The 27,138-nt window shown below is 41.3% G+C and overlaps 1 protein-coding gene across 2 annotated transcripts in view; it reads right to left on the reverse strand.

Moving 5' to 3' along the window:
• Positions 1 to 27,138, reverse strand: part of PPP2R5B (protein phosphatase 2 regulatory subunit B'beta) — a 64,569-nt gene that overhangs the window by 16,948 nt on the left and 20,483 nt on the right. The window contains exons 3-7 of one of the 2 annotated variants that reach the window (XM_018554320.1): positions 15,423 to 15,619; positions 13,097 to 13,198; positions 7,911 to 8,003; positions 3,078 to 3,208; positions 304 to 363 (exon numbers count right to left, since the gene is read on the reverse strand). In XM_018554320.1, the coding sequence (XP_018409822.1) occupies positions 304 to 363; positions 3,078 to 3,208; positions 7,911 to 8,003; positions 13,097 to 13,198; positions 15,423 to 15,619 (583 nt within the window). Of the gene's footprint in view, positions 1 to 303; positions 367 to 3,077; positions 3,209 to 7,910; positions 8,004 to 13,096; positions 13,199 to 15,422; positions 15,620 to 27,138 lie in introns of both variants that reach the window. The other variant, XM_018554319.1, reaches the window with a different exon arrangement.

Genomic DNA, 27,138 nt, shown 5'->3' on the forward strand with positions numbered 1-27,138 from the left:
AACCTCAACACATTGCCTAAATTATACAGATTGATACCACCTAATATGCAATATGCCAGCTGCTGCCACCTTAAGCCATGCAGCAGAACATCTTCTCCTGTCTGCAGATCGTTGACCTGATAAAAGTAATGTCTGGAGTTCTGGCAGCATCTCCTTCCTGCCCTCACATATACAGGAATGTTTCTATTTATTGACCCATCACCTGATCATGCAGGCTGAGGATGGTCGGACCATGCATGTACACCCAACTGCCTCCATAGTTCTGAGAGTTTCTCAAGGCATGCCATTGTGTCTTTCAGTTACCTGCCCAGAATTTCCAGAAGCTCTGCTACACCATTAAACCGTTCTGTCTCATAGATAAATCTGCAAGAAGAGATAAACACAATAAGTAAAAAGCCATGGCTCTCAACATCTTGAGGCATTTTTGATGGGTTCCTATACAAAACAAACTGTATTAGATATTTTTATTTGGTTCAAAGGGGAAAATTATCCAAAAGTGATATTTCCATTATAGTCACTAGGGATGAGCAGGGTTTCCAGCAGTCATACTGACAATGTGCTTATCTAGCATAGGGGACGCGTAGAAGTGCTGTTGATAAAACGCATAGACAGATTAGTGTAAGGCTTGTAGGTACCGATGTGTTAATGTAAGTGTAAACCCCTTGCTTAAAGTCCTTTAGGAGCACATATGCTGTTTATTTGGGGCTGGGAAGGACTTTTACATACTAATGTATGCCCTGCAGCTTCTTTATAGCCTCTCCAAATGCACTGTCTACAGTCATAACAAGTTGAATGTCTGTTTTTAAAAGGGCATATTTTCTATTTTTATACTGGCTGCAATTTATTTTTTACAGCCTGTCCCTTAGTCTACATGCATGTCACTGCTAGGCGACTGCAGGTGTATTTTTACAGGGCATATTCCCAAACTGTCGCTTGCTGCATTTTTTAAAGATCTTTCTTTTGTAAAAAGAGTGTAATATTCTTGGACAATGTGCATAAGCACTGAAGCTTATTTTTTTACTTGGTATGGCGTGTGACAGGGTAATTTGCAGGCAGGTGATTGTAGGAGAGAGGGAAAGAGCATTGTCATCCCATAAGTGTCCAAACAAGGACCTTTATATATTAGTATCTCCAGCTGTTATCACTTATATGATATTTTAGTCGTTGGGTTAACATATACTTTAACAAACTATGTTTGAGTTCTATTGCAGTGATGGGGTACATTGTCCCTTTTTAAAACACATTTTTTGGCAGCTGTGGCAATAGGGGTGGGGTAAATATGTGGTGCTTTGGTGCACACAATTTTACGCATAAGTAAATTTTGATGAGCCGCAAGCAAAGAGCAACTTTCTACGTCAGCAACAAGGGTACGCTGCCAAAGTTCCGAACACAAAGGGAAGGACGGGCAGCCTATGGCCTTAGGATTGTACACCTAGGGTGTACACATTTTTGCTGTCCAGGTGTGAGACTGGCTGACAGTTTATGTTTCTCACCTACATTGGGTGAGTGGCTCCAGGGTTTGTGTCTACTATGGAGAAAAAAACAAGCTTTTTGGTTTACTTAGAGATTAATGAGTTTTGGTTTGGGTCCTGGAGTTTGGAGGCATTGTAGAGCTTTGGGTGGGATAAAGCCTCCATTTCGGAGTCATCATCTTAGATGGAAGCCAGTCCTCATTGACTGTGCAGCTGTGCACAGGTCATTTTGTTTGGGAGCCAACTGAGACTTAGGGCTCCCACACCCAATAAACAGAGTAAGTGTTGCTTGGAGCAGACTAGTGGGTCTGATTGGACCAAGGTTGCCAGAAGTATTTGCTGGTGTGGTGTGATTTCGGAAAATCCTGACAGAGCACAGCCTGATGTAAAGGAACTTTTATTTAAAAAAAAAAAAAGGGCAGAAAACCCCTAATAAAATATTAGCAAGTGGACTAAGTCCTTAAAGGTTCTAGGCTTGAAGCTAAAATTCTTTTCTTCTTCTTTAAAAAAGCTTTAGGGTGTACTTGAGAAACTAATATGCAGATAGAACTGAAGCTACATATGAAAAGTGTACAAAGCATCCCCTTTCCAAATTCTCACTAAAAGTAAAAACATAGATCTCCGATCAAAAGATTGACTTCTGGTACCTGGCAGACCTGTAAATAGACCTGTATGGAATGCCTGTACATGAAACAATCTGCAGTCCATTGAAGAATGGGCTTAGGCAGTGAGGGGAATATTTGCACACTTTTATGTGTAAACTCAGTTATATTTAAATTTGTAATATTTGTTGTTATATATGTAGAAATAGTGGAAGCTAATCCCCCCAGCAGCCATGACTAGTATGTGGTATTATGCTTTAGGAATCTAAGAATATCATCTAAGGCATCTAATGTGCAGTAAATATAAAATCACATGAAGTTGGAGTTGATCACTGATAAAATCATCGATTGACTATTTGAAAACAGTGAATCCTTAAAGGAGATCTATGAGGTTAGAGAAAATCACTAATCCTCATAGTTCGAGCTGATGTGTGACAATGAAACTGTCACAGGTCGGCTCAATAGATCGGGAAGTGAGCGAACGCATACTGTCGCTCGCTCACTTCTCAATCATTCTCCCTGCGGAGAGTGGTGACTGTCAGTCACCGCTCCCCGCAGGGATTCCCCCCGCCCCGCTTCGTTCCTCGAGCGCTGACTGGAGAAACAAACGGGGGAGGGGGCGGGTACAGTTGTCATTCACGCAGCTGGGTGGATCTCGACAGCATTGTCGGGATCTGTCCCGGCTGCGGCGGTCTCAGTATACCGCGAGCTGTAGCTTGCGATATACTGAGCTTTGGGTCACGGGAGGATGCTAGTGTATGTCCTCCCCTGACCCTTAGGAGAACTATGGGGAAACGCTTACCCCATAGTTCTCTTTTAACCAGTTAAGTTCCATAGCCATTTTCACTTTTCAGCGATGGGCCTAGTAATTTGGCAATAACTTTGCTATGACTTATTATATAGAAGTGAGACATATATTATAACTAATTCCTTCCTACCATCATTAACACAAGCATTCAATGGCATAGACAATAAAAAAAACACTCATTCTTGTAAACTGTACTTAAGGAAAATGTTGTTGCACTGTTTTCTGATATATGCTCTCAGTCCCAGAAATTTTCCATAAACACGATGCAGAATAGTCTTCAAATATTCCCGCTCACGAGGATCTTCACTATCGAACAGTTCCAGGAGCTACAAAACCAGTGAAAGTGTTATTCAGCCTAATTTCAGTTGTTTTTTTTTTTACAAATCCACTAAACACAAATTGTAGACAATGATATACAGAAAGAATTGGATTGTGGCAGGTGCCCTTTACATGCATATGTGGCATTTGGACCATGGAGGGCTTTCTTATTATGCTGAAATCCATTGCCATAGAAGGAGGGGAGGCTAAATCGAAAGTCAGAGACATCAACAGACAATGAACAGATAAAGGGCAGTGTAACGTCACCAGATGAGCACTCTTACTATCTAAGAAATAAGAGTAAATGTACAGAATGGTCCAGCCTGGTCTCGGGATTTAATGAATAAGCACATTTCTAAAAGCCATAAGTGTTGTACATCTGACTATGTCAATATGCACTCCATTACTGCTGTCAATTACTTTTAACATTAGAAATAGTGCAAATAAGTATTGCAATGTTTTGCACAACCTCAACCAATCTAGCATGGCCCCATACACAGACACATACTGTATATACACTGTCTAATATTTAATAGAAACAGAACAATAAATGTGAAAACATAAGATATTCATATAACATGTTCCCAATGTTCTCCAAAATACTGCTAATAAACTGTAAAGTAAAACATAATAGGGGGGGAATTTATCAAAACTGGAGCAGACAGAATCTGGAGCAGCTGCCCATAGCAACCAGCTTCTCTCTTCAGTTGGTTCAGTGTAGATTTGAAAATAAAAGATAGAAGTTGATTGGTTGCTATAGACAACTGCTCCAGATTCTGTCTGCACCAGTTTTGGTAAATTCCACTCAATTAGTTTTTTTGTCCCATGGAATAACCCTGGTTTATAACTCATAACACTAGTTACCTGTACCATAACATCTTCCAAATGCAGGGAGTTACTAAACATGCTTTTTATGGCTTACTTTTAAAGTAAAAACCCTTTGGATATATATATAGATATAGATATATATCTATATATATATTGTGGCAGCAGGCTGATAAAAACGTCTGGGTCTAGCCAGAATGCAAGAGATGTATATGCCAGGTTCAGGTGTTATACTACAGCTTGTCCTCTAGGAGGAAGGGCTGGAGGCTTGGAGGTAACAAGCTCAGCTGAAGCTAGCTGGCTTGTTAAGACCTCTACAAAAACTCCCAGCCTCCTAAGGAAGGGCCCCCACCCTAGAACCACTCTGTGTGTCTGGCAGACTGGGGGGAGCGGATCACCTGTGTGGTGAAAACCAGCCTGTGTGGCAAGCATGTTTGAGACAGCCTTTGGGGGAAAGGTTTTGTAGAAAAAGACAACCTGAAGTCGGTGAGATGTAGGACATGTTATATATATATATATAGGGGATACCAGTTTTTTAATATCGAGTACCAATATTTCTTTTTTCAGTACTCGCAGATACCGAATACCGATACTGGAAGTCCCATTAAGGAAGCCGAGCGGCCTGTAATTAATCGCCGCCCGGCCTCCTGATTAGCCAGGAAGCTGGCTCCATGCTCCCTCATCATCAGGTGATGAGGAAGCATGGAGCCAACTTTATGGCCAACTAGGAAGACAGGCGGCGAGTCATTACACGCCACCCAGCATCCTGATTGACCAGGAAGCCGACTCCATGTTCCCTCGGACGCTCCGGTATCAGGATAGGCATCGGGAGCATTTGGGCGAGATCTCCCTCTGACCGGAGGATCTGAAATTTTGTATTGGGACTGTAGCTGCCCCATTGATGTTTTTTAATTTTTTAACCGGATTATTTTTAACTTTATACATTTGTACATATAAAAAATATCATAGCTTATAATCCATGTGAGTTTAATTACGTTTTGGCACCTGGGTCTTTGCCTCTGAGCTTATAAGAAACATTTTTCTGTTGAGCTAATGGGGCTGGGGTACCTTGATCAACCATAAGTCGGATAGAGTAGGTTTTATATGATTATGTTCTTTCTAAGGCAGCCACACAGCCTGAGTAAAAAAGTCTGCCCCCTACCAGCAGCTGCAGAGTAGGATCTATGATCTTTGTAAGGAAGCACTGGTCTTTTTGCAGAGATCCTAAATACTCCCTGCTGAGTCAGACCTATAGAACTACAATCAGCAAACTTGATTGGTAGGACCTCTGAAAACAGGCTCTGATTGGTAGGACCTCTGAAAAAAAGATCAATGCTTCCCCACATAGAGCAAGGGACCCACTCTGCACCATGAGGACAGGGCACAAACGTTTCTACTCAAACTGTGGCTGCTTTCTAAAGACAAAAAACTATAAAACCTTGTACACCTTTTATTTTATTGCACATGGAATGTATTTAGCTGAACTAAAAGTTCAATTGGGCTTTAACTACTTGCCACTATACCAAATTACATGACCTGACGTTTTCACTATGTCAATAGTTGGGACTGGGTGAAGTGGGGTACACATAATTTAGTTCGTGGAGACATGAGGTTTAGGTCTGCTGACTTCCATCATCCAATCATGTGCTATCAAAAATACTGTTTTTTCCTTGCACATGATTGGGTATTAACTAAGCTGAGTGAAAATTTCCTTGCAAACTGAAGAGCAGTTTGCCTTTCATAAATCAACCCCAATGTGCCTCATGGCCCAGACACTGGCTGACACATGCCACACACTCTGGCTGTCCTCCAGTCCCAGCATCCACCTATGCTCTCCTCTTCAGAACACCAGCCACCTAAACTCTTATCCAGACCTTGTTTGCCCACTTACCCTTTGGGATAGGCTCCATAACCTATTTACAAGAACATCTGCACATTATAAGGGGGTTAACCAACCCCTTTACATTTATAGCTCTTTTACAGTAGCAGGACTTGGAAATGTATTAAAAGCAAATATACTGTGTTCTTGGGGCGTCACATCTATGCTTACTGGGATGTGAATCTTTGGGTACGCTCAAACATATACCGTGGGGATCATCCTAGGATCAAAAGATTTTAAATTAGCATATATCAGTTTGTCTTTGCTACTTGGCAAGTGCATAAATACAAATCCATATGAGGTTCTCTCAAAACAGAATGTTTGAAACAGCAATCAAAGCTTTTAACCTTTATATTCACAGCCGCAAGGCAAACCTTAGCAAAAGCCTGGTGGTCCAGTACTTCCACTGTTTTGCAAGTCAAACAAAAAATGGCCTGGTCAATGAAAAGAACGCAGCAACTCAATAAACACATTTCAAAACCCTTTTCCTCTCTCTACTCCGACCCCATACACCCTCTTTAATCCATTTTAGCCCCCCCCCCCCCCTTCTCTCTCTTCCATTTTACTTTGTTACTGGTGTCGGCATGAATAGCAGCCCCTTTAAGCAGCAGGAGCTCAGGCATTACAGCTGTATCATAGGCTATTTTCCCCCTCTCACTGCTAATAATAGCCAGGCCTGCTGGAGGGGTTGGGGAGGTTGGAAGACTGAGTTGGATGCATCTGTGTCTGGACTTGGCCCACCAACAGAACACAGAAAGGAGAAGCAGAGTGTGCCCTGGGGATAAGGAAGCATGAGGGAAGCAAGGCTGTAGCGCAGAGGCAAAGACCCAGTGTGCTGTGCTATCTTTTGCCTGATCTCTGGAAGATTTTCTAGCTATGCAGAGATGTCTAGGGTCACAGTGACCTGTTCAGCAGCCATCACTACCAAGCCTGCTGATCTTGCAGCCTGTGTTGCATCGATTGTCATCTGGTCCAGTGAGGCAGTTGTCTGACTACTGACTGCTGTCAAGAGGACATTTGAATTTGAGAGGAATCTGAATGATGAGAGGTTTATTACTGTAGCTCCTTGCTACCGCCTGTGGAACTCTATTTAAAGGTGAGGGTCAAGTGCTCCCATGCTAAGTTAAAAGTCCCCATAGTTAGCAGAGTTTGCATTTACCTACTCCACAGGCCAGTGGCTAGATAGGACCTAAGCATTATAGATAGGCCACATTCTTATATCTATTCTTTTATAGTTTCATGACAATAACCTCTGTGATTGCTGTTATTATTGTCATTAGAGTTGTTCCTCTTACATTCGCCTTGTGCATTCAGGCAGGTCCCTTTACCGGTGACGAAAAGGAATAAATATTATTTGCTTTACTGCACCTTTTAAAAATGTTGGCATTTGATATTGTGATAACCCTGGCATTATCATTCATATTTAATCAGCACTTCAGCCACAGCGCTTGCCGCTTACTCCAGCCTAAAAAAAGCCAACTATATCACCATTGGTGTGTCAGACTATTGTCGGGTCCTGTTTATAAGCCGGTCTCCACTGGAAACAGAAGGAGAACCTAACATTTACAGCATCTACTTCAGGGTCATTAGTACACTACCGTTGGCTCTGATATTGTCCATTTACCACTGCTCTAATATGGTGGGCAGAATTTACAATGATAGAAAAATCCTTAACTACTATAATGTAATTGTAGCAACCTGAATATAGAGTACTCTCCTACAACTGTTACCAGATCTACACAGGGCTCCAACAAGCGTTGGCTCAAACCAACTGAGATATACCTATAGCTGTTTTTAAAGATCCTTATGCACCATTATGCATGCTTATATGCCATAACCTGTAAACCAGTGTAGCTCTGCTGGTTGTTTTATGGTTATTAATGTACAAAACCAATACAACAATTGCAAAAAAAACAATATACCAGCTCATAATAATTACAGTGAATACATGATAATTATTATTATATAATAATTATAATAAACCCCGCATAAAAAAAAAATCTCACCATAAGCACAAACTTCTGGTCCACATATCGTTTGGCCAGCGAAGGCTGGAAATCCTGGCTCTCCAGAAAGCGGAGGAAGAATTCATACACCAGCTATGGAGAGAATACATGTAGAAAAGAGATTAAGTATAAGAAAAACAAGGATGGAATAAACTAAGAATCAGCATCGTGATTTCGGCTTAATTGATTTCACAACAAAATTACTAATTTTGCCATAGCAGAAACTTGATTTTGCTCATTGAGCTGCTTAGGCAAAAAAAACAAAATCTACTTTGTAGTTTTTTTTTCCTTTTTATAGTTAATGCCATTCATTCTGAGAGATACTCCAACATGCAAATACAGTAACAGCTGTATGTACAAAGCACGTGCGTTGCGGTGCATTGTTTTAAAATTTTCTAAAGTTATGGATACCTGAAGTGTGTGAAACATGTTATTGACATTCACTTAGTGTAAACAGTACATCCTGGTGCATCTTGACATACTATGGCACCTTTACTAATCAGCTAAGCTATGCTTAAGTCTTTGGAAAAGACTAAACAGACATATAAACACTGCATTTAACTAGTAATGATGTTTTACACAATTAATCTTAGAAAGGATTTTATTCATCCATATGATACAGCTATTATTTAGGACATATGCAAGAAGTAACCATGGTAACATCCGCCTGCACATGTGTTCCAAATTTCATTAGGCTTTGGCATATCATACCATAAAAAAAACACAGCATCACACTGCAAAATGTTTGACACCTTTGGTCACACAACAAGCACAAGACCATCACACTAATGAATCATTTTAATAAACCTCATGCCATTATGTTAGTATTTCAATTATTCTAAATCCATGATTAATTCCACTGTTGAAAACATATTATCTTCTAATACCTATATGGGGTTAAATGGGGTTAACACTTCATTTGTTTTTTTTTCTTTTGTTTATCTTCACATTTACATGCAGGTTAAGCTGCCCAACAAAAGTGCTTCGGGGATGGTACAAACTATAACACTAACAGGGGTACCTGGGCAGCTGTAGTAACCCCGTCACAGTCTTTTTTTCCAGAAAGCTTGATAAGAATTGAAATGGTCTTTGGTGAACTTCAAACCCATTATTTTCTTCAATATTCCTTCCTTAAAGAGATACCATGTGCATGTGCTACTTTTCTCACTGCACCACAATGCATGGTATTGTGGTATGCACAGTGGAGGGGCAATGTCCAAAAGCATGTGTTAATTGCATGGTATCGTGCAATTACCACAACGCTATGGTGTGTATGGGCCCCGCCCTTACAACCAAGAACAATTTCTGGTCAAAAGCAGGACCAAGCTGAAAAATACAGTTTTGGTGTACAGTGTTTATTCCAAGTAGCCTTAACACAGATATACATTTGTGAAGACTTGTCTAGTGTTGGTTGGTTTCTATTCCCAGAAACAGAAATACCCTTTCATTAACACTGATATAAGCTGCTATAAGCTCATGGTCACTTCATGAACTTACAGCAAAAGGGTCCCCTAGACTCTGATCAGTAGCTGACAAGCCTTTGATTGCCCCTCCCACTGTCTCTGTTTGCCTATATCTCATTTTAGCCTTCTGATCCCCACTGCTGTGCCCTCCCCTGGTTGAGGGCACACAGCAGGAGAGATCGAATCTGTATAGACTGGTGAATGGGGGTTGATAAAAAAGTTCTCATGTTTACTGATCACTTTTGTAAATAAACACATGAGTGCCAAGTACTGAGCGCTCCAGTGTTCATTCATACCTGAAGGGTTTGTAAACATGACTGACATGTTTACTATCTCTTCAGTTTGTGTATGAACAGGGATGTGTTCAGTAGTAAGTACCAGGCAGCAGAGGAGAAGGAGATAAAGGACTTTCTTCCTTCACCCCTAAGGGGAAACATCAGGGGTCTATTTAGACCTCTGATATTTCTCCAAAGCCCCCACATATTACACATACACATAATTTACGCATGTTCACTTCATCAACATGTTAAGGTCACTGACACCAGCAAGCGTGTGTTATAGTGTGTAGGCCCTAGTGTGCAATGTGCATTGTTACATTGCATCCTCATGGTAATTAAATGCAGAGAGAGACTTCCACTCCTCCTTCCACATCACAGTTCCACTGCTTGGAGTTTTTGCAGGTGCCGGCAAGAGAACTGCATAATCCACAGCAAATGCAATCCAAAGAAACAGTTGCACACTGCCAATCTTCACCCACTGTTTCATTATTTGTAAAATCCAGTAAGCATCAAACTTATGATCCCCGCCTGCTGGTCACTTATCTCTAACGTGCTTCACCCAGTCAGGCTTAGTCGTAGAGTCTCTACGACTAAGCCCATTTGGGTGAAAAGCGTTAGAGGTGAGTGACCAGCAGGCAGGGATCATAAATATTGAGCTGACTGGATTTTACAAATAAAGAAGCGGTGGGTGAAGATTGCCAATGTTCGGCTGCTTCTTTTGATTGCAATTGCATCATCATGAAATCTATTGATCTGCGCTTATAGATAATATATTAATAATATAGGAAATGACACATTAATAGCAAATCAAAGAAATGTGTTTAAATATATAAATTTAATAACATCAGGGGGTTTAGCCCCGCAAAATTGTTGTTTAAATTGCATCATCATGCTTTGTTTTTTCTTTAACTTTTTTTAAATTACATTAATTCAACGCGCTGCAGTACAATAAAATGTGTATGTGCACTAATAATGATTTTAGGGTTTTCTTATATGAATTATTGTTTAATAAACATTTGCACAGATATCTCATGATGTACACAATCAGCAGTGCCATCTTTTTATTCTACAGGTCCCATGCTTTCAGCAAATGTATGGTTTCCGGGAGTATTTTACAAGCTTTTGAAGCTGAAAGATCGAGAAATATGATAAAGTGAAAAATAGCAAAAAAATGGTCCCGCCACCTGATGTTAAAAATGGCAAGTAGGGCCTGGCAGTAAAATGGTTACCAGATCAGCATCATATGAAGAGAGGAGTTACCGTTGCCAAAATCCTCACTTGGGTCAAAATAACACATAATGTAAAAGAGATGTAGAGCTGCATTTGCCAGCATGGTACAAACACCTAAAAAAAAACATCTTTGCATAGATGTCAAATCAATGTATGGATTTGTAGATAGTATGACAAACGCAATGATTTCTATATATGATCTGTTTAGAATTTCAGAAATATGATACATGTAATACATCTACCATGTATATCATGATGAAATGCAAAGTTTGTATTTTCATGTTCGAAATTCTATTCGAGAACAAAATAGATAACATGACTCACATTGAGAAAAGAGCACGATAAAGTACTTTTAGTTTTTACATATTACATGAAGTACATTACTACTGATTATAATTAAATACCGTATATACTCGAGTATAAGCCGTCCCGAATATAAGCCGAGGTACCTAATACAGGATCTATAGTCATAACCCACAACTAAGAGCAACTGCACATGGCTGCTTGTTTCTGACTTTCCTTTGTTTTAAAGGATCTGGAATAATGTGTTTACATTTTGCACTGCAGTAGTGTGCATTTAGAGATTTTGTTGCTTATAGTTTGTATTGCTTATTTTCTCTATATAAGTAATGGGGCCGAATTGTGAATGCATGGTATAAACATCAAAAGCATGCCATCTTCCTTGAAAGCATACTGTTTGACTTGCGTCTAACTCTGACACTTGAGTACACTATCACTATCGGACTTTGGGTTATCATATAGACAACTGAGTCCTGTGGATTTGCTTGTTTAGTCTATGGCCTTTATCCAAACTAATATACCTAATGTAAGTAATGCTTTGCTCAGGTATCTGAATATAAAATTGTCCAATAGTTTAGATGCAATAAATAAACTCTATTTACATTAAACTCCTAAAGACTCAAAGCACTAGGAGTAGGTCTAGCAGAGAAGATTGCTGGTTTGACCTAGTACCTTCACAGTAACTCACTATGGTGCTGCTTTGCTTTCAGACCCAAAACTCTTTAGAACGAAAGTGTTCTAATGATCTTTCCTGCTAAGAAAACAAATAAGTACTCTCCAAGGGGTGTAACTGCTTAGTTCTATCTTCTAATTGGCTGTGGCTGAAGTCAGACCTTCTGGGAAGAAATATATTGACTAGAAAGTAGAGAAAGATAAATGATTATGACATGCACTGCTTTCAAAGGTTAAAAAGTGTATCTAGGTTAATGATGGAGAGGGAAAGAACTGCTGAGCCAGGGCAATGTTGAAATGTTTTGAGTCAGAAGGGGAACATTTTTATGTCCAAGGAGGAGGGTACTGGAAACTAGCTGCCTAGCCTGAGCTTGCAATACTGAGACTGGGCAAAACAAGATAATGGGTTAATGCTTTATAGCAGATGATGCATGAGCAGAGATATAGCAGCCTGGAAAGAGGACTTTTAACAGAGGACTTTTGACTTTTAGCAAAGACTTTTAATGTACGGGTAATTAGACCTAATTCAAGAGTAGTCTGTGGAATAACCACTGTGGGTAAACATAAAAGCTTTATACATACCTCCCAACTTTCTGAGTTGGGAAAGAGGGACACCCTTTAACACAAAGTGTGTAGGCAAAGGACAACACCCCTCCTATGACCCCAGTTACAAGGACCATAAAAAATGAATAAGCAAAAAAGCATTGCCTTAACCCACAAGTGCCTTATTTATTACTATATTTCCGTTATATAGACTTTTTAAAATAATACTGTAATCTGATAATAAAAAGGTGTGTGAAAGGTTTCGTGTGGTGTAACTCTTTTGGTAGTTAAGTATGGCATTTTTTATACAAGTCTACACATCTGTCTAAAAAGAGGGACAGTTAAAGAGGAAAGAGGGACAGAGGGATTTGGCTCCAAAAGAGGGACAGTCCCTTCAAGTGAGGGACATTTGAGAGGTAAGTTCATAAAGAGACCCAGTGTTAATTCTGTGCAGAAAAGGGCACTATTTGCAGATTTCGCTCCACTCACTGTCAAAGCACCAAACAGCACCGGCGGTGAAAGGTCACCCAACAAACACTATGTTACGATGCTCTAATATTGATCCATCCAAACTCTTCCATCCAAACAGTCACAATAAAATACTCTCCTTAGGGTCAAAACTTCTAGAATTCCAGAATTCATATGACTGTACATTAAGAGCTGGAAAATTGCATTAACAAGTGCCATCAAGAAATTATACCTGCAGATGTGGCCAAGAGGGCTCAAAATTTGGCTCATCCTCCTCAGGATCAAATTCTGGATTATCACTGGGCGGTAGTGTGCGGAATATATTCACTGATATCTGAAGACAAGAATAACATAACTTGGATTAAACACAATGTTTCAAAAACTTTACAATTTAAAAACACATACAGACCGGTAAAATAACAACATTAATCTTTTTTCCTCATGGCATAGATTTTGTATTGGAATATTAAAGCAAACCTGTACTGAGAGATATATGGAGACTGCAATTTCCAACCAGCTTCTGAAAATTCTAGTTCTCTGTCAGTCTCTAGTGTCAAAACTTTCTGAGGTACTGTTTCGTAACAAGCATGCATTCAGTGAAGTGAAAACTCCTGATCTGCATACATTTTCTAGTTTAGGGATTAAAAAAAAATTGAATTCAGTGGATCAGCATGACAGCCAGACAACCAGCATTTGCAAAAGATGAAGCTTGCAATGGCAGCCTGCCTATACTCCCTCAGACTCAGTATAGGTTTATATTAAACAGCAGAGAAGGCTAGCCGCTTACCATATAGAAAATGGCCCTGATGTATTATTTGATATATTTAATTAAAATGAATGTAGAGATGTGACTGCAGTGTAATTCAATGCCATAGGTTTTTGTGATAAGTACATACAGTAGATGTGTTATTTACCCTACTTGTCTGACACATTTGAAGGGACGCCCCCTCACTTTACAGTGCGGAACATTATACTGACACAAACTGCACATAGTCTGGTCATAGAAGGTCATCTGGGCACTCTGCCCAGTTGGTAGCCACATTAAGGCTTAACTAGCTTGTCATATTCATAATGAACAAGGTCATCAGAACATTGGAGGACTAGCAGGTGTTCTCTGTATTAAGTTGTGCACAAATCAGTGCTGATTTCTTCCCAGTGCTTTTTGCCCCCCCTACCGATATACTGTATATATGAAGATAGGACTTTCTGCAGGTAAGCCACTCAGGGATTTGGTTTCTTACATCCCTGAGATTAGAACTACACTTGATATGGTAGTTTGGCTTCACATGCTGCAAAATAATACAGTATTTGATTTTAATGGTATAAACAGTATACAGTTCAGGTCTCTGTCGGTGTTGGCTAGTGGAATTACCATAATATTCATTAGCTATAGCTTGCCTTGCCCATGGACACCTTTACTCTGCAAATAATATACTGATAAGCAGCTGCCACCTTTTAGATTTTATGTATTTGGTGCCTTGTGACAGCTTAAACTTATGTGTTGCTGATCTTGTAAAGTGGCCAGAGCTTATAGTCTGTCTACACCAGGGGTGCCCACAATTTGTGTGTTAAGATCTACTTTTCGAATGACAAGCTACATGAGATCTACCAACAAAAAAAAACTCCCTCGCGCTCCTTCTCTCTCGCTTTCCTGGCTGTCTCTCCTTGCTCTCTCTCCTGGCTGTCTCTCTTTGCTCATCCTCCTGGCTGTCCCTTCTCTCTCTCCTGGCTGTCTCTCCTTGCTCTCTCTAAAGTCGCTGCTCTGCAATACTACAGAACACCGGGAAGCTAGACCTCCAACTTCTCCTCCTTTCGTGCTCAGCCCTCCATCCTAACGTCGCTGCTCTCATGCTGTCGGCCTCTGCCTTCATGTGTCAGGCGCAGCAGACGGAGTAGGGCTAAACAGACCATAGGAGGGTTCTCGGGATAGTGAGCTGACTTACAATCGTGATCTACCAGCATCAGCTTTGTGAGCTACTGGTAGATCACGATCTACCTAATAGGCACCCCTGGTCTACACCATGCTGTGCTGCATCGCAAAGCATGCTTTATTGTGCTTTGGGGTGCTCTGCTGCGTTAGGAAGCCTGTTTAAAATGAGAGGACTGTAATGTGCCTCAATTCAAGAAAAAAGTGCATGCTGCATTATTTGCACAAGAGTAGGTTGTGGTGTGCTGTGGTGCATTTCAATAGAGGTGTGTTGTTGGGGTGCGGTGCCACCCCCTACACATGTATGTTGCGTTACTGCAATGTGCATGTGCGATAAGGTGCTTATTTTAGTTAATCTGCTCTCAATGTATTCTTTGACATGTGTGTCTCAGTTTGGATGCTTATGTAGGGAAGAATAGGACCATCTTACAGAAGTGCTTTGATGTGAAGATGTAGTTTCTCATATACCTGCCATTATGACACAAAGTTCCACAATTTTTAATCCTAATGTTAAGAACAATATAACGTATTTATCTAAGTTCTCTGTGCCGGTTGTCTGGATGGATTTTTATTATGATTCCCTTCATTTGAAATTCTGCACCTGTCAGGGTATCTCAGGTACAATACTCACCATCTTGATAACCTCTGGGTAAACTGGCTCTATCAAGACTCCCCTGTTGGTGGCAATACATTCTACCAGCTCATTCAGTGCGGCTCTCTTGATCTCTTTCCCTTTTAGGTCAGCCACACAGTCCATAAAATGGAAGATAACTGAACATTGCTGCAACTTCTTACAGAATAAGTCATGAAGTTCAGAAACAGGAGCATCTGTTAAAAAAACAAGAGGCAGAGAAAACAATAATTCACCGATCAAACGACACACTGCTTTGCATTAGTCACTAAATTAAGTTATGTAGAAGCTGGGTGAAAGTTGGGTTTAATTAATAACAAAAGTGCAAAAGACCAGCGTTACCTAGCTATGAATTAAAGCCTATCCAGCCAAATTTATTTTTTTTGCAGCTATAGATTATAATTTCTGGCAGGTCTGGGACCCCATTGAGGAGATTGTACAAAAGAAGTCACCGGCACTCCAAGGTCCAAGCAACGTTTCAGGACCGAACACACTGTGTTTGCCTCATGAAGGAACCATGTTCAGTCCCGAAATGTTGCTTTTACACTGTGCCACCATGTCTGTATAATGTCTGGATAAAAGAGGGGCTCAACACATTGGACCTTGGAGTGCTGGTTACTTCTTTTGGACATTTTGTGATAATGAGGTGCCATCTACAGGTCATACCAGCACCCATCTATCTTATGGGATTCTGGTCAGAAGTGCTGTGGATTACACATTATCATTGAGGAGATTGTCGCTCACTTTCTGCCCCTATGACTGGCTTGAGGGGTGCAGTAGTCATGGGGACAGGAAAGAAAAGACAGCAATGAAAACATTCTCAGAAGTTATAACCCTTTTTCACTGCACTGCAAAGTTTTTGGCTGCACCCCCTTTATAAAGCTATATACCACCACTTCCCCTCCTAACAGGAACAGTGACACAGGCAGCGATAAACACCTGACAGAAGTTCTGAACCTTGCCTGTTCTAAAAAAAAACCAGTATACTTCCCAACATCAAAAATGAAGAAAGAGGGGCAACCAGCAAAGGTGAAAACTAGGGATGTTCAGATACCAGTGCCGATACTTGGCATTTTCACGAAAACTACCAAAGTTTCAGCGGTTGCAGCTGGGACCTGGCTCTTGTGCTTCACCACTGTCCTGAAATCATTAGTCTGTATTGTTTTAGAAAAACTGTCACATGACAATAAACACAAATGTTTCAGTAATTGTATCTGTGAGTACTTGGACAAGTATCAGTACTTGGACAAGTATCAGTACTCGTACTTGATAAAAATGGTATCGGTGCATGCCTAATATATATATTTAAAAAAACAAACCATACATTTAAACAGGGATGCAAAAATCCCAGGAGCTCCGTATGCTCCTTACAAATGACAGCTGCCTCCTAACGTTTTAATTTTTCTCTAGTCTAGAGCTGGAAAAGTATCTTTAGATGTACTTGTACTTGTACCGAGTACGGTACTTGGTATCTGAACATCCCTAGCGAAAACATGGAGGGTGCTCTGCGGCACGATGAAGTGTGGATAAATTGTGCTGAATATTGGGTGTGGCCTAAAGGAAAATATAGTCTAAGCCTCCTCGCAGTACACACTGCATACATGTCACAGTCCTTGTAGGGCAAATCCCACCTTTGCCCTACTGAGATCCGAGAGAGACTGCTCTAATATTTGTTGACATCCAGCGCTGCAAGTCTCTTCCTCCTGGCCATGTGTGTTTCTCTGCTGGGAGACAGCCCAGTAGATGTCTATGGGGCTGTAATGTAAAGTGCACTTGTCCTTGTTAACTAGTGCACCACAAGTGAGAGTTTCACAGACACACATAAGCCTAAAGGTTTAAAGAAAATAAAACTGAATATTTATTTATGACATTTATATAGTGCCAACAATTTATTAAGAGCTTTACATTAGCCCTACCCTCAAGGAGCTTACAAACTAAGGTCCCTATATCACATGTATGCACATACAAATGCACACTTGGGCTATGTTTAGGCAACAGCCAATTAACATATCAGCATGTCTTTGGAGTGTGGGAGGAAACAGGAGTACACAAGGACAGCCGCACAAGTGCAGGGAAATAATGCAAGCTACATGCAGATGGTATCCTGGCCAGGATTTAAACCGAGGGCCCTGGTGATGCAAGGCAAAAGTTCTAACCACTAACCACAAAAAGCTCTCTGTTTGAGCATGCCTTAAAGAAAACATCCAGAAGCTAACTAGGAAACAGTAATTGTTGAGGCAATACACATTTTGGTCAGGATATGTAATTTAGTGAGTGCATGTGTATGTAGAAAGTGCAGAAGTCAGCAGTATGTGTCATAATGCACCTTATATTGCTGGTCAGCAGGAGGAAAATATGGCCTGTGTCTGTAGTCAATGAGAGAAAAAAATATCCGATGTCAGTGGTCAACGGGAGGAAAAAATGCTCTGCATTAATAGTGATGAGGAGAGAAAATACCTGATATTAGTGGTCAGTGGAAAGAAAAAAAGGCCAGCATCTGTGGTGAGTGGGAGGAAGAAGATGTCTGGTGTTGGTAGTTAACAGGAAGAAAACATCCCAGAGTCTGTGGTTGGTGAGGGGAAGAAAATGATCTGCGTCAGTGGCTGCAGAAAAAAACGTATGGGGAACCTGGCTCCTTGGAAAAGTTGATTCTGTAATATTGTGGAGCCAGCAGGGTCACAGACTTACACACACACATATATTTTGCTTTTAGCATGTGCCTCATTTGGTGGAATATAATACACACATTATAGTGTACAGGGCCGGCCTTAGGCCTTTAGGCGCCCTGTGCGAGAAAGCTTTACAGAGTATATATGTACAATTACTACTTTTAACAAAGCTCTATATCTGACTTGTATAAGGGCTAGTTCACACCATCCTCCTGCGTTCTGGCCCAATTTCTGACTGCCCCGAATGCAGGCACTGATGTGCTACTCGTTCCCGTGAGGCCGATCACATTATGGCCGTAGGGCGTGGCCGCCGGAATGCGATCCAATGCGTTCCGGCCACAATCGGGCTGGAAGGCACTGAGGATGGTGTGAACTAGCCCTCAGCCCTCAGAGAGGACTTGTTAATTACTGTCTGACCTAGAGAGGCACTAGTGGAGCGGTGAGAAAGCTGTAGCTTACAGATTTCCTTTCAATTGACAGGGGAAGCATTCTGTGATGCCTGAGGAAACAGTATGTCTTTGGAATACTGTGCCAGGACAAGGTCAGCCAGTGCCCAGTGCGAAGATGCCAAACTGTGCCCCTTGTGCGGGAGTTAATAGTGGCATATAATATAGTTAAAGCATGCACTAAAATGCAAAATGTTTGTGGCACACCACAGCAAATAGAAGAGTTTAATAGCGTTGTACATTCCGTCCCGAAGTAAAATATGGGACTAACAATGGCAAATAGGGATCAGCTCAGGTATGGAGCAAATTCCCAAATCCCCGCCCACAGCTTGATGTAACCAAAGAGGCGGGATGCAGTGATGCAATTGACCATATATGGCTACATGCCTATGTTTGGTAAATTACATTTACCTAATATATCTATGTGTCTATGTAAAGTAATTACGACAGCACAAGCATCTTACCCCTTTGTTTACATACAGCTGCTGGGCATTGAATGCCCAGTCTGCAGTTGATTGGGCGGAAGTCCCCATGGCCCTTCCTCAGAGGAGCTCTGGTTCAGACCGAACCCAGTCCATAACTAATTTCAAAGGAAGTAATGTCTTGGTATCAGTGTTAAAGGAGAACTATGGGGTCAAGGCTTTTTCCCATAGTTCTCCTTAGGGTAACGGGAGGACACAAACTAGCGTCCTCCCGTCACCCTAAGCTCAGTATACAGCTTGCTGCAGCTAGCGGTATACTGAGACGCCACAGTATACTTCGAGCTACTGCTCGCGGTATACTGAGATGCCACAGCATACCACAAGCTACTGCTTGCGGTATACTGAGACGCCGCAGCTGAAGCGGATCCCGACAATTATGTCTGGATCCGCCCAGCTGCGTGAGTGACAGCTGGCTCTGCCTATCTAGAGGCAGAGCCAGCTGTACCCGTTCCCTCCCCCATCCGTTCCACTAGTCAGTGCTGGCGGATCGGACCGGGGAGGGGGGAATCCAGCCTGTCACGGCAGAGAGCTGTGACAGGATCGAGAGTTGAGCGAACGCCGGCATGTGTTCGCTCACTTCCCGATCTACTGAGCCGACCTGTGACAGTCTCATTGTCACAGGTCGGCTAGAACTATGAGGTGAATGAAAAGCACTCACCTCATAGTTCTCCTTTAAGAAAAAATTTTGCTGCATTGGTGATGTCACAGAAAGAAAAAAAGTGCCCATGCATCAATAGTGTAACTGGAAGGAAAAAATGCCCACGTCAGCAATGCCACTAGAAGAAAAATACACCTGTGTCAGGGATGTCACTAAAAGGAAAAAATTTCACTGACTCAGCGTCTGTGGGGAGCAAATTGCCACTGAGTTGATGTAGGAGGGTGGAAAAAATATCACTCAGTTAGTAGCATGGTGGCATCAGTCTGAGGGGTACTGCTTTGACACCTGTGTCAGTGGGATGAAGAAGGGGAGGGGAACTGGAAGGATGGCTCTTTTGGGTACATTTAACTAAAGGGCCCTGTGTGGGTCTAGGGGAGAGAGGGGAGCTGAAGGACTCTAAGGTGGCTATGAGGCTCTTTGAGGCTTTGAGTTGCTCCCCCCCACCCTCATTCTCACAACCATTCGGAGCTTCTTCTCAGCATGGTGCCAGCCTGGAAATGAAGGCAGCTTCTCCTTCTTCCTATCTCTGGTCATGTAATATGTCACATGATAAGGGGAGACAGGAAGAAAAGCACTCCACCTTCACTTCCTAGTGAGTGACATCAAGTTGCGACTGAGACCTCCTTCCACATAAAAACAGTTTGTCCAGGTCAGCTGCCTGTTCTGCCCCCCTCCTCATCCCAGCACTGCTGGAATGTGCGGTACCCATCTGCTGCTATTATGTGGTGCTAATAGAGAAAGAAAGAGCTTTCTCTCCTACAGAACAATTTCAACTTTTAAGAAAGTCTACACCTTGCTTATATAGCTGTCCCTGAACTCCATGCTGCATAAATACAATGTACATGTATAGGAATAAGAAAATATTGCTATGACTTTCAGTGAAGTTCTCCAAGACATATAGGCACCAAAAAGTCCCCACTAAGTAGTTTTGGCCAGAGTTTTTTTTCTACACTAATCCCTGCCAGTGACTGAATATTACCTGTCCATCATGTCAGTCTGAGGACCTTAGAGATACATCGATACATAAGAGCTCCAAAAAAAACCCATTGTGGCCAAAGGCCTCTCATGTAGATACCAAACACTACATAGACAAATGATGCATGCAGGGCTGGATTTCCCACAAGGCCAACCAAGGCCTAGCCGAGGGGCAGCAGGTAGTAGAGGGGATGCAGGGGTGTGGAATTCCTATCTCCCGATGTCCGGGGCATGCAGTTTGGGGCGGGTAGTTGATTTCTACATTTAGCCCTGCTTTGCGCAAGCAGGGCTAAATGTACAGCGGGGAAGCCGCCGCTTGTTTTGTACAAGTGATCCCAGCAATGTCGCTGAGATCACTTGTATGCAGCCTACAGGTCTGCCGTTCTCCATGGGGGGGAGTTTGGTAGGTAGAGGGGAGCATTGAGGAACCTGGCCTTGGGGCAGCAGAGAGAGCAAATTCGGCCCTGAATGCATGAGCATTTTTACAATAGCATTCCCGTTTCCTGTACTGAAAAAAACAAAAACAAGAGACTGATGGCTGCCTAGAGAGTCAACTGCTAAAATTATCGAGTGACAGTCGGGAGACAAAAGTAAACAGTCAGGGGACAAAAGTGCTGAGAGAGATAACTGGAGCTCCCATTTTCCTCTTATGAAAATGCTAGTTGCCTGGCTTTTATGCTGTCCCAATAGCTTTACTACTAGTCAGTGATACTGAACAAGTATAAAAATAAAGACTTCTGACTTTACTATGACCTTTCTTACTATACTTTGCCACTGGACGGAGGTCATGCAAACATGAAATTAAGGTACACTTATTGGGGAGGTTTGTAGTGGTTCCAAGAAACTTGAATTGTCCTCTCCTTGTGAGAGGGCACACATAATTCAGTTTAAGGAGGCATGGTATGCAATTTCTAATACCTCTCCATGACACCAGCTCTTCCATCCCTATAGATTGAAATATTGATTTTGTTATCATACTGGCAAAAACAATGAAAAAAACTGTACCTGTGCATCAGTTATAAATCTACTGGTTTTTGTCTACTAATAACATACTCATAATGACAAGAGCAGTCATTTATACAGGCAGATACACATAATAATGCTATCCATCTCCATCATATTAGCCATTGCCCTTGGTGAAGGGTAAAGACATATAATCATATGAAAGGTTTTCTGCGTGTATAAATCCAGGGCAAAAATCGAGCAGTAAAAGCTGGTACAGACAGGGAAAGCAAAAAGCATTCATTTTGCAGAAGCGTGGTATATTTCAAATCTGTTTCTATGTATGAAGATTGTCTTTCTCTTCTTACGCTGTGTTAATCTATAAGTGAAGAAGACTGACCAGCTTTCCGTTCCCTTGGAAATAATATAAGTTCTCCATAGTGGAATGGCTCTGTCAGGGCTAGGACAAATGCTATTGCAGTATAGGGAAACAACAAAAGCCAAGCCATCAAAGCCTTCCCATAGAGAGGAAAAGCATGTGAAGCCCCTCAGTTCCTTACTGCTAGTGCATTTTGTTACTGCATTCCAGGCACAATCCAGAATTGCAGGTCTGGAGCCTCCATTATTGTAATATTAAAAATGTATATTATTATATCACAAGCAATAGATGGATGAAGCAATAGATGAAGTTAAAAAAAATTGAAAAATAGATTTTTGGTCAAGGTAATGTGCATGGTATATGCCCAATATTGTTTGCAGTTAGAAGAAATTCTGCATTAAGCTTTATTCTTTACCCAACAATACATCTAAACATATTACCACTATAGTTTACACTAGGGATGCACCGATACTGATACTAGTATCGTTATCGGTGCCGATACCAAGTATTTGGGCGAGTACCCGTACTTGCCAAATGCTCCCGATGCTTATCCCAATACCGGAACTTCTGGTATCTGGTATACTTGCCCTCCGGCTTCCTGATTGGCCAGGAAGCCAGCTCCATGCTTCCTGGTCACCAGCCGGGCAGCGTGTGATGACTAACCTCCTATATTCCTGATTGGTCGGGAAGCTGGCCAACCAGGAAGCCGGGCAGCGAGTCATTACCAGCCCCCCAGGCTTCCTGATTGCCCAGAAAGCCGGCTCCATGACTCGCCGCCAGGCTTCCTGTTTGATTGGGAAGCTGGCCAAACAGGAAGCCAAGCGTTGAGTCATTCTCCCCCCCCGGCTTACTGATTGGCCAGAATGCCGGCTCCATGCTTCCTCATCATCTGGTGATGAGGGAGCATGGAGACGGCTTCCCGGCTAATTGGGAAGCCGGGCGGTGAGTCATTACACACCGCCTGGCTTCCCGGCTAATCAGGAAGCCAGGCAGCGAGTCATTACACGCCTCCGAGTTCCTTAATGGGACTTCCTGTATCGGTATTCCGTATAGGTATCGGTGCAAAAAGGGATACTAAAGAAGCCCCCAAACCCATCATTTAAACATTGTGCTTTTAAATGAAATATTAATTGTATTTCATTGTATGCATACATTTTCCTTATGAATAGTACAAAAAAGAGCACACTGATCATGGACGTAATTTTGTTTTTACATTTGACACTGTTAGGTAATATATAACCAAACTCTATAATATTTGCAGAGTAAGAGAGTATAAAAAGGATCTAAACTAAAAGTGGCACTAAACTCAGGAGTTAGGCCCGGTGCAGACCTGAGCATCCCAGGATCGCACGTTCCTGTACAATTGCAGACAGAGATTGCCCCATTGAATCGAGGTGGGAAACCGCACGGTCCGCCCGGTGCAACTGGGGTGCCATTAAAAAATAATGACACCCACAGCGCGATCGTCTGTGATGGGCGACTCTGTGTGTGCGGCAATCCACAGACCGCCTAGGTGTGCACCGGCCCTTAAGAAACCTGGCTTATTAAAACAAGGACCATCTACATTTCTCAATCCGCTTAGTAACAAGTCAATAAAGACTTATGATCTCTTTGATAAACGTATATGGATTGCCAGCTATCTTGTGCCTGTTAGGCAGGACTTTTTAGAAGTTGTTGCATTTGACGAAGGAAATGTTTCTATTCCTACATATAACAACCAAACTACAGTCCAGGAACCTGAAACACAGACATATTAAAAAAACAGAGAGCCTCTTGTGTTGTCCAAGGACTATGTGATGTCAATAAAATGCGTAGTACTGTTTTGTGATATAATTATTTACATTGTTGTTGTCTGTATTTGTCAATATTGAGGGAAATAAAATACTTTTTGGTACTATGAGGCAGATATGTGTTTCATACCCCTCGCCTGTAGATGTTACTATTTACAGTTGTTATGTATAATACTTTCTATACACTGTACAAGTTAGTTCCAGCTCCTGTTCCTGTTATGAGCCTAAACTTAATGGAGCACCTGAATGGTAATAAAGTACTTTATACAGTAACTATTCTGCTTCCCAGACTACAGGACAGAGCAGTAAGGTATGGGTTAGGAAATCTATTGGGCTGTTACTGCTATCCAGGACCAGGTTTCCCCTCATTTTCTCTTCTTTTGATAACTATATTTCATACAGGAAGTGCAGTAAAATCTTCAACAAGGACAAAGACATCAATTATTAGCTGATGCGGGGTTTAACCTTTCCCTACTGTTCTAAAAAATATTTCTGACTGTATTGCTGTTGAAGATTTATACTTACTGTACTTTCTATTTGGGGAAACAGTTGTCAGCAGGACAGGAAGTGAGGGGAAATGTATCTAACACAATTCCTAATAATATCAAAAGCCCAACAATGGTTTCATTTCCATTCTCAAAAGCTAAAGAAAAAGTTTTGACATGCACTTTAACCCTTTCTCTGTCAGTGCTTTATCCCTTATGGCGCTGAATGCAGGCCCCTGTACATAGACTCCTAGCATCTCTGTTAACGATTCTGGCGGCTGATTCCTTAGTGGGCTGGTAAACTGTTCCACCCCCATGCTGATTCCATCACTTCCAGCTTCTGTGCTGTCATTCTCTAGGTAATATAAACAGGTATTGGGTGCCCCTAGGTAGAAAATCGATGATTGCGATACACGTTGGGTATTGCCACATGTGCCAGAGTGAGAGCATTAATCCTAGGGCCAATATTCATGGTTAAGTCTAAACTGATGTCCTATACAGGCGTCGCCTATGGACAATATGGGGTACCATATTTTGTTGCTATTTCTTGGGTGCATGCAATTTTTAAACTTGCCATGTTGGGTATCTATTTACTCAGCACAACCCCATATTTTATATTTTACAACAAATTGGGTATTATATTGTGTTTTCTGCACTAAAAGTAACTTTGTAATTTTTACTGAAATTTTGGGTTTAATAAAGAGTTGAGATAATATCATGCAACATAAAAATTTGCAACTACCACATATCTATTCTACAGGATCTGTTCTTCAGGAAATATATAACTCTTGGGGTTTTAAGTAATTTTCAGGCCTAAAATGTGAAAAATAATGTGTGCAAATAAATGCAAAAAACAGTGAATGGGTTAAGAGGTCAGCTCATCCAAAACGTACACCTCCGTATTTGTCAAATGCTGAAGAGCTAGATCAACTGACAGTCTTGGAGACTCCACTGGGGAAAGTCATGTGCTTCTACAGTCTGCAGGCCCTGGGCTGGGATTTGGGTCCAAAAAACAAAAGCTATGTACTATTTAAATATTTTCAACTTACAGTCAACAGTGTAGCAAATAAACACCTGAAAAACTCCTCTGACAAAGACTATAAAGGAGCTAACCTAAATAACATCAGAAACAAATTGTGCTTTAGTTTTGTGGACAACTACTATGAAAATATCTATGTAAGTAACGTTATTTGCTATTTTCCAGTTATATCCCTAGTTCTGGCAACAGTCAAGAGACCCATGCTGGTACATGGCTGTCAATACGGGGATACAATGATGGTCTGAACTAGCTGTCTGTTTGTCCATCTATCTAGCCTTTTACAGACGAACAAACTCATCTATCTTAAGAAAATCTAATAACGCATAGACTGTATGACGCGGTTTGTGTTTTATTTCATTTCCTGAGTGGCTGGATAATGATTTGCTGACAGTAGAAAGAATGAGAGTGAGATGAGAAAAGAAAAGATCACAGAGGGCAGATGAGAGAGGGGTATTACAGAGCAGAGCTGATGGTTTTCCTAGAGCAAAAGGCCAGCTAATAAATGGAAACAGCACATTTCCGGGTAGGGATGGTGAAAAATATAAAAGATGCAAGGATAAGAACTGAGAGACATAAGGCAGAAGCAGATACACATGGGAGAATGTCTTCAGAGACCGTAACCAAGGACACCCACAGATCTCCTCTGCCACCATATGCCTCACTCAAAAAATTCATCTATATCATTGTGCCAAGTACATGCTAAAAAAAAAATAACACAATGCAATCAGCAATGACTTTGTGCCTGCCAGTGATGTGACGTATAATGATGATGAGTATTTAGGCACTGACAAAATGTTAAATGAAGTTAAACAGTTTATCATATATGCTAACAGTGAACGCATGGCAGTGTACAATGGGCTGATTTATGAAAAATGGTGCAATGAAAAGTGTAACTATTACAGATACATAATTATATCTGCTTTATAGAAAATGAAAAGCTAACATCTGATTGGCCACCGATGCTAATCAGATGTTTTCCTTTCACACGTCAGCCTAGGACATTTTATAAAAACTAGAACAAAGAAAATGACAAATCAACTACTCAGGTTTACTATTTCAAATGACACCATTAGTTGCTACTAGTTAATTTTGCAGATTATAGTTTGGCAACAAATATAGACAGCAATATTAGTAAAGAGCTCCTGTCTCTTAAGAGCAATTCTAAAACGCACTACTCATAGCAACAAATCCGGATGAAACTTGTACTATTCTGACCGCAGCAGAACGAGTTCTAATTGGATGCTATCAGTTACTGCACTTAGGTAGAAACCCTTAAGAGATGTTTAAATCTTTATTGAATACTGTTTTTTGTCTGAAAAGATACACGATTTCCATTTACATAATACGATTAAATATGGTTAAAGCTGTGAAATTATCCATAATAGTTGTTTCACATTGTTATACAGCCAAATGGTGTCTACGTTGCTATGCTGTAGACATTTACATTAATATTGCAGCTCCGATGATTTGTATCTATAGAGGGGGTGAGAAAAAGAGAGAGATGTGCTGCATAGTGCTGCTGCTGAATACATAAGCATTTTTATAGTACATCCTCTGAGCTATAGAAGATGTAGTGCCAGCTGTACATGCATATAGTACATTAATATTGTAGATGATGCTCGGTATGAAGGCGCTATGCAGAGTACCTCTGCACTAGCATTGGATGATCTGCACCACGTATTATGCTTGCATCATCGGCCATTCACATGATGCAGAGGAGGCTATTTTAGAGAATGGGAATGGTCATTTGTGGAACGCTGCTATGCTACAGGTTTGGGCTGATACTGTACATGCAAGGGGAACAGCAACAGTGTGAGAAAATGAAGGTTGAGATAAAGGGGGGGGGGGGGG

Source organism: Nanorana parkeri, unplaced genomic scaffold (assembly GCF_000935625.1).
Source record: "Nanorana parkeri isolate BGI_ZX_2015 unplaced genomic scaffold, ASM93562v1 scaffold153, whole genome shotgun sequence".
Taxonomy (NCBI): domain Eukaryota; kingdom Metazoa; phylum Chordata; class Amphibia; order Anura; family Dicroglossidae; genus Nanorana; species Nanorana parkeri.